This window comes from Microtus ochrogaster, linkage group LG9, assembly GCF_000317375.1.
Source record: "Microtus ochrogaster isolate Prairie Vole_2 linkage group LG9, MicOch1.0, whole genome shotgun sequence".
NCBI classification, from domain to species: Eukaryota; Metazoa; Chordata; class Mammalia; order Rodentia; family Cricetidae; genus Microtus; species Microtus ochrogaster.
This window is the reverse complement of record NC_022034.1, coordinates 5,121,023-5,129,791: the sequence shown is the minus strand read 5'-3', so window position 1 is coordinate 5,129,791 and position 8,769 is coordinate 5,121,023. Positions and strand designations below refer to the sequence as shown.

The 8,769-nt window shown below is 51.9% G+C and overlaps 1 protein-coding gene across 1 annotated transcript in view; it reads left to right on the top strand.

Moving 5' to 3' along the window:
- Rps6ka2 (ribosomal protein S6 kinase A2) overlaps positions 1-8,769 on the top strand; it is a 72,622-nt gene that overhangs the window by 25,198 nt on the left and 38,655 nt on the right. The window contains exons 7-8 of the mRNA XM_005363356.3: positions 717-787; positions 2,269-2,357. Coding sequence (XP_005363413.1) covers positions 717-787; positions 2,269-2,357 — 160 coding nt within the window. The remainder of the gene's footprint in view (positions 1-716; positions 788-2,268; positions 2,358-8,769) is intronic.

Below are 8,769 nucleotides of genomic sequence, written 5' to 3'. Positions count from 1 at the left end.
GGTGGTGATGGAGGAGGAGGTGGTGGTGGTGGTGGTGGTGGTGGTGATGGAGGAGGAGGTGGTATAGGTGGTGGTGGTGGTAGTGGTGGCTGTGGTCATTGTGGTGATTATGGTAGTGGTGGTGGTGGTGGCTGCAGTGGTGGAGGCAGTGGTGTTGATGGTGATGGAGGTGCTGGTAATAACTGTAGGATCCAGGCCTCAGGCTCTGGAGCCCACAGAATCAATACTTTTTTTGTGAGTAAGAAACCCATGATCAGCGAGGTCTGCCCCTCCCCCCCCGCAGGCCCCACCTTATCTCAACTCCCTTCCTAAGCAGTGCTGTTTCCTGTGTGGGAGTCTTTGTGAGAGATTTCTGGCTCCCTCTGGTCCCCATCAGGTGTTATTAATGGGCTATACCCAGGATCCTTCCCATCAGAGACAAAGGGCATGCAGGGGTCCTTGTGAGCAGGCTCCCTCCTGCTCATCACCCCCCAGCCTTCCTCTTAGGCTGCTCTGACCTCTCTCCTGCTGCCACAGCGCTCACCAGGGAAAGAAAGCCCTAACCCACATGTAGTGTAGTCAATCACCAATCATCGTGCTCGTCCTTCTGAACCTCTCCAGCTAGAATGGGAACCTGGAGGCCAAGGTCCCGGCGCCTCACCACGGAGCTGCTGTCCCACTGATGGATGGGGTTGGGGATGAAGGAACAAACTCATCCGTTCTCTTTTGCTCTACAGTTCGAGATGCTCACAGGGTCCCTGCCGTTCCAGGGGAAGGACAGGAAGGAGACAATGGCCCTCATCCTCAAGTGAGTGTGGGTACCTGCTTCAAAGTAGACACTCCACCCGGGAGCTGAGTCGTGGGCTTTGTATCGATAGCTAAGGAGGAGGTGGGCTGCTGAGTTAAGTGGGAGCCGTGGTGTTGGGAAGAGCCATCTCTTCATCACCATGGATGGATTGCATGCCGGCTGTGTGTGTGAACCTTGGCTGTCCTGGAAGACCCACTGGGGAATTCTGATGAACTTTCAGACGTAGATAAACTCACGTAGATTGTCCAGTGTTGGCTTCCAGGTGATGACAGTGGTCTCCTGGGTGGCAGAGAGGGCACAGGTGCAGGCTTCCACTCTCCCTGCTGACCCTGTGCATGGTAACCTGCACCCCACCCAACTGCAGCGGGCACCATGTGGTTACAAACCGTTTCTGACTCGGTTTCCTCAGACTCATTTACCTAAAGAACAGGAGAGCTCTAGGGTCACAGAAGAGGCCATCGACCACTGTTGAACCCTTGGCCACCTGCTATAAAGTCCTTGATGAGCTGGGCATAAGAGATGGAAACCCCAAATCAGTAAGGGTCCCATGAAAAGTCACAGTACTGTCCTTGTGCCCCCCACTAGAATGTTGGCATAAAAGGATTTTACTAAACTTAGGAGACATTAGACATTGCAAGCCATACCTTTGTGACTTCCTCCTGTATAGATAGGACAGAAGATAGAAACTCTACCGCAGGGACACATCACAAAGCCTTGCATGGTTCAGGATTTCCTTGTGGTCTTCCAGGGCAGCCAGTGATCCTGTATGCATCTGATCCATGTGCTTACTAGATAGCTGCCAATAGCTGTACCCTGTGTTCTTGGGGGAGCACCTTTGTTCCCTGGGGTTTAATGGGAACTTGGTTTACTTTTGGTGAAAGCTGGGGCAGTTCTCCCAGCAAACCCATATGGCCTCGTGTCTGTCCAGGCTACTGGTCAGGGCACACTCAGTGCCTGGTTCTGGGTAAGGTCCAAGGACTCCAGGGGCCAACGTTCCGGTTCCGGGCCTTTGGGACGCTCCTTTTGCAGACATTCTCCATAGTTCTACTTGCCGGGGAAGTAAGAGGACATTGTTCCCAGGGTGCTGAGAAGGAACTCACTGGACTTAAGCCACCAATACCCTCGCTTGCTTAAGGGAACGTGGCATTAGGAAAACTTTGTTTCCATGGGCGGTGCTGGCGGTGCTCGGGGATCCCTGCTGCTGCTTTGAGCCTTCGCTGTGTTTTAAGTGGACTATTAAGTAGCAGTTGTGGAAATTGCACACTTTTAATTTTGAATATGGTCAACAGCCAGCTACAAGTTGCATGAGCTGAAGCTCTTCACATGCTTTTAGGCAGAGCGGGGTCCTCAGGCGAGTGCTGGCACCGTTGTCCGGATGTTTGGGGGACTGTTCCCTTGCAAGCAGAGCGGCTCACAGAACGGGGCACCGCACTTTACCTTTGTCCGCTCCCTTCTCACCTGTGTTCCCGTCTGTCTTCCAGAGCCAAGCTGGGCATGCCTCAGTTCCTCAGTGTGGAGGCGCAGAGCCTGCTGAGGGCCCTCTTCAAGCGGAACCCCTGCAACCGGCTAGGTAAGGGTCCCCACGGTACCCCCTCCTGCAGGAATGCAGCGAGGCTGCCCTCTAGACCCCCTTAGGAATGTGGGGGTCACCGTTCAGTGCCCCGTGGGGACATGGAAGACTCCCTCTCTGGGCCCTAACTCTGACTGAACTGTGTGCTTGGCCTTGCTGAGGTCACAGGAAGCAGAGGGTCCCTGAAGCGGGGGAACACTCACATGTGGTCTAAACTGCACAGACACGTGATCTTATTAGGATTGCTGAAAGGTGTATGATTCTCAATGTATCTTTTTTTTTTTTTAATTCTCCGCTTTTGTACAAAACCCCTGTATTTTCTTTTGGTCCCATGTCTCTTTAAGAACTCCACAAAGTACAGATAGAATGGTTGAAAGGTCACTTCTATTTATGGCCTCTTAAATTAAGAAGCCCAACACATACAGAGCCCAGACTTACTGTAGCATTAACCAAGCACCGCCCCCTTTCCCCAACTGTACTGGATTTACTGCTTGGCCTGGAAACCCTTGGGGGATGGACTGAGCCATAAAGATGGAGTAAGGGTCCTGTGGCAGTCTGGGCGCAGCATGCTGGCCGTATGGCTTATCCTACAGATGAGCAGAAGCAACACAGGCCATTGGCTCTGCTTCACAGGTAGGAACACTTCATTCAGAGGCAAGTCAGGAAATATTTCATTCTAGAAGAAATAATTAGATTTTCCTCTCTGCCTGGCTCAGGCCTCGTTTACTTCCTTTCGTGTATCAGCTTCCATTCAGGGAACTTGTGCAGTCATTTACGATCTTCGGTTATTAGAAAATGTCTATTAAAAGCCCTGCCCCCTTCCTAGGACTTCCTCCTAGTGTGCAAGGTGAGCTGTATACAGTGTGTGGTCTGAGGAATACAGGCCTGTGCTATGCTAGTCCAGCAGTGAAACAGAGCCACATTCAACTTCTAATCCAGGCTTCACGCCAGACACAGCTATTCCCTCCCGAGGTTGCTTCAGAAAAAGTCTGCTTCACGAGCGTATCAAAGACATATCTGCTGTAGTCTTTGCCCTTGGCGTTACCTCCCTCCTCACCCATGACCATCAGTCCCAGACACAGGCAAGGTCTGTGGGGGAGCAGCCCCAGTGAGGATGGCTGCTTCACAACCAACGTGGGTTTGTCTAGAGTGGAGTGCACAGGAGACACTGGAGAGGGTGCTCGTCCTGCGTGGAGCCTGTGATTCCCTCTGGCCAAGCTTGTGAGGCATCGTGAAATGGGCTGCCCCAGTGCGGACTTTACAGTTAGGCCCAAGAGCTGGGGCTGTTCCCCAGCTGACCAGAGCACTTTACCTGGCAAGAGCTCACCAAGATGACCCACAAGGAGGTGACAGTCCCGGGTAAGCAGCTATGGTCCCCAAGGCGCCAGTGGGGTGATGAGATGGAAATCCCCAGGATGGGAATGTGTGGAGCCACGGTGGAATCCTTGGCATGGCTGTGCGTACCGGGTTGTGTGTGTTGGGCTCTTGATTTGGAGGAAACCCATGGGTCAGAGTCTGTGCTGTTGTTCTTGGATCAGTTACACAAATCTCAGCTAGGACCTGAGACCTCAGCCAAGAGTCACTGTGGCTTCTCACGGGACCAAGAGGGTTATGATCATCCTTACTGGGCAATGTACGCTCACATGTAGTGGTCTAAGGCCCCTGTCGCTCTCTGAACTGCCAGCTTTGCCTTGCTGTGTTCCTTGGTTCCTGGTAGGGAAGGCAGTCGTGTACTCAGGGGCAGTGACTCCTGTTTATTCAGGCCTGCTGCAAGCAAGAACACCCACCCTGAGGAGTGGGGCATGGAGGCTGGGTCGCTCCTTCTCAGTCAGGGAGCACAGTGGTGTCCGCTGGTGTCCACACCGGGAAGGCCTCTGGTCCCGGACCTGACCTCTGACTACACTCCCTTCAGCCTATTCCTCCTCTTTGGTGAGCAGCCCTGAGATCAACCTCCTGGGGCACAGGGCTAGCACTTGCTCCAGACTGATTTTCTTTGAGATGCTGAGGGTCCCCACATCCAGCATTGCTCATGCTAAGCGAACACTTCATGCACCTCCACCCCTTCTATTCCTCTTGACACAGGTCTTATTAAGTTACCCAGGCTCCTCTGGAATCCACTCCTTAGCCAAGTAGGCATTGAATTTTTGAGCATTCTGTCTTGGTCTCCAGAGGAGCTAGGTCAGAGCATACCGGAACACCCCCACCCCTCAGAACACACTGCTTCAGAATCGCTTCGTAGCTCTCAGGTTCCCCAAAATGCAGGAGAACCCGTTCACTTATCATTACCGCTTACCTCTGAACCCCCAGAGCCCCGTCTAGAGCTCAGCCCTGCTTCCGACTGTCTTCTGAAGTTTTGATCCTAGCCTGGTCTTTCTTGCAATCCTGGGGTACTCTTTGGTCCTTTCCTGAGTGGCCTAAACTGTCCAGAGTAAATACAGCCATGCTGAGTGGGACCCTGAGACAGTCAGGGGATGGTGAGAGCCGCTGCTTAGTGCGTAGGTGAACAAGTCATGTGACCTGCACTGTGCTCCAGCAGCCGCCCTGAGTCAAGGGCTTGTGGTGGTGCTGTAGAGTAGCTCAGAGAACCCTGATCCATTTATAAATGGAGGCATCTGATGAGAACTACTTTGGGCTGCAAAAATGTATTTCTGCTTGTGGGGGTCTGTCACAGGAGGCCATGTGCTGATGTAGGTTTTGAGGCATCACCTGGCAGCTGGGCTCCCTCTGTCGTAGTGTTCTGTCCTCTGTGACCTGTCTTTTCATTCCCATGCTTGGCTTATGATCAGCAAGTAGCCGCAACAGCTCCAGGAGGCCGTAGCATCCGTATTGAAGGGAGGAGGGACAGAGCGAGCAAGTGCTTGTGTCCCGTTGTGGGGAAAGCTTATTTGAAAGGCCCCTCAAAGCTTACTATCACTTCTTGTTGATAGAACTTGCTCACCTGGCACTTCTGAGTAGAAGAAAGGCAGAAAGCAGGTATCTGTGGTTGGAGCGACATAAGAAAGGCTGGGGACCAGGTTTCCTTAGCAGCCACCAGGGTCAGCGAGAGGGCCCAACAAGTCATAGCTGGTGCAGGCAGGTGTGCTGTCTGCTCACCTTGGACCTGGGCTGCTAGACGATGAAAGAAATCCCTGGGAGCATTTGCTGATGCTGAGAGAAGGGAAAGAGGTGAGACGAGACACTCCAAGAAGGTTGGAGATGCGGGGCTCAGTGACGGCCAGTTTGGCACCCAGCCAGGTCTTTAGTCCTCATCACGGGGTAAAGCAGAAGAAATGATGACAGCAAATGGTTTGCCTGAGTCCCGCTCCCGGCTAGGGTGGAGGCTGGAGCTCCGCCCATGCTAGGAGGTGCTGTCCTTGACTGTACTCAGTGGGCTCTTGTTCACTCGGGGATTCTCCACCAGAGACTTTCAGATGTTATCGCCACATTAGCATCCACAGCCAAGAAGTTCCTCTCTGGTCTCCCTGCAGTGTGGTGTTGTGGTGCTCAGACCTGCTTAGGAGCAGCCGTGTCTGGCCATTCCATCTTCCTGGACTGGGGATGCCACGGCTGTAGACTCATTTTGCCAACATTGTGTTTTGATTCCAGAGTATAAAAATCAGTATTCCTGCCCCGTTGATTTCCCGGAGGAGAGACCAGCCTTCCTTCTGTCCACTCCAATATGTATAAGGGTCTCCACAGAAGTGAAGGGTTGATTTCTCGGAAGAGGGACCAGCCTTCCTTCTGTCCACTCCAGCATGTATAAGGGACTCCACAGAAGTGAAGGGTTCCTCGTTAGTTTGGGCCGTAGATGGTGGAACACACAGGTTCTTGCTGTCTGAGCCTCTGTGCCTATCCACAAGTGTGTATTGGCCCTGACCTGGGCCTAACTAAGTGACTTTGGGAGTCAGCTCTTCTCCCTGAGGAGTGAGGTCAGTTGGTTCCTGAGGTCCCTCCTGACTTCACCAGCCCAGGGCTCTGCGTACCCTCTCCCTTATCCAGGGAGACATCCTGGGCCCTCATCTCAAATGAGGAATTCGTGCAGCTCATAAAACTGGCCCATCACAGCATCCAGCTTGTTCCTGTGCTTGTCCAACCATGACCTTTGGGGAACCTGTTATATCTGGCTTTTGTCATAAACACCTGCTTTTCAGGACATCAGGAAGACATAAGGGCTCCTTGTCAGAAGCCTCAAAATAGGGGACATGCTCTTCACGACCACAACGGTGCTTGGGACACAGCCATCTATTGTTCAAAAGCTATCACCAGGGATGACAGCCAAAAGGGCTTTGGTGTTCTGGAGCAGTGTCAGGTCAGAGTCCTGTGTAGAACCTGAGTCGGAGCCAGCATCGGCACCTCACTAACTGTGGCAGGACCACCATCACATCATGTCCACAGGGTCTCCCATCGGGATAAACAGACTTGTGCAAAACGCTCTCTATGTTCATGTCGTCTCTCTGAGTCCTTGGAGATCTGCCAGACTTGCAGATAAACTGTCTTTAATTCATGCATGGATTCTATACTCAATTTACACCAAGGTTGTCCCTCTTCTCTCTTTACCTGCCAAGAACCCCCTGAATTCTCACCACGATTGCATTTGCTGAATTGCGTGAAAAATTTCAATTTACTTATTTTCCTTGAATTTTACACACTTTCATTCTGTATAGCCAATGGGCATTAAAGATAGGTAGATTTAGAAAACCAGAAGAAAGATAATTATGTAACATTCTAGTCTTAGTGGATTTGCGTGTATTTTGAGATTGTATTTATCGGCTTCAATGGCTTCCAGCAAGGGCTTCAATTCCCTACCAGACTTCTGTCTCACACAGGCAGCTGCAAGTGCAGACTTCTTGCTTCCTGACGTCTTCAAAACTGTTTCTGTTTTGTAGTGTTGGGATAAAACAAAAAGCCCTGGTTTTTTTACACCTTGCAAATTTGGATGGGGGTATTGTTTTGGTGACCTTTAGAACTGATGGCACCCTGAGACGCTGGTCAGAATTTATCTCACCCTAATTCCAGCTAAATGGTGAAAGCCTATGATCGTTGTCCAGTCAGCTCCACTTTAGGGATTGCATCTCCTTCAGGCATGCTGACAGATGTCCCTGGAAGCCAGAGCAGCGAGGTTGCACCTGTGCAATATGGCGGATGCTTCAGCTTAAAAGGAGCTGATTAAACCGTGCGCTGCAGCCCGGGATGGCCTGTCTGCTTTGGAAACGAGAGAGGAGACAGGCTAGATGTGTTCATCTCCCAGTGGGCAGGAGACGGCCCTTCCTCTGCCTCATGCGCCTCAGCAGACTGGCCCTGCAAACAGCAACCGCATAGTATTTTAATAATTTAAAATTTCTTTCTTTTCTTTTGGGGGTGTGCTTTTTTTAAAGGGAGCAGTCAATATTTGGAGACTCTGAGACACAAGGGCCCACCCCAGTCTTCAGATTTCCCACACGGCAGCAAGCAGTATGCAGGTCTTTTTCCCCACCCTGAAGGCCACACTGGCACCCTGTGACAGGGAGCTGCCAGGTGTAACTGACAAACTTGGTCCCATTTGTACACAGGGCAGGACTCTTCAGGAGAAGACCCAAAGACACTAGTAACGTTTCTCGGCTTCGATGAAACAGCAAAGCCCACAAAAATGAGGCTGAGGGTAAACACACGTTACTGAGAGGAGACCAGAGGCTCAGCAGGGCTTGTCCCAGGCTCCTGCAGCCTGCACCCCACTCCTGGGACCCACCATCATACGAGGGGTCCTGCCGGGAACGGTGGCGAGAGTGGCGAGGACGATTTGGTTCTCGCTGTTGCCTTTGGAGGGAAGGGGTCCTGGCTTCTCTGCACTCTATGAGAGAGACAAGTGTAGGAGAGGCCGGAGGGACTTGGTTATCTGGGGCTTCACTTTGGGGTTCATTTCCTAAGCCCCAACATGCTGCACAGTCATTGGTGGTCCAGGCCATCCTAGCTTTCCTGGCCTTTCCTCGCCTTACTTGGGCAGGTGGTGAAAACAGAGCACAGTGCCATGAAAGACAGACATGAAGTGTTTGTGTGCACATACACAGTCTAGAAGGATCTCCTAATTGCTCTTATGCTGGCTCAGGGGTCTTCCTAGATCTAACAGACAGTCCTCATTATCGGGGGTTCTGGGGTAGCCTACAGATTACACCCCTCAGAGGCACTCAGAGGCCTTGCTGCCACAGTGCAGGGAGGCAGGGGAGCAGCTCCTTTGCTATGACCCTGCCTGGTTTGTGCTTTCTCGCCGTGTAACCGCCAGTCCATAGCTTAACCTCTCTGTGCTTCGTTGCTTATCTGTGAACTGAGAATAACAGTGTGTACCTCAAAGTTGTTAGTGGACTTCGCAGAGACAGGGACATAGGAAATACTGACCTGGGTCCTATAGATTGAGTGGGACTATACGGGACCCATGGAGGGGTGCTGTTGTTCAGAGGAC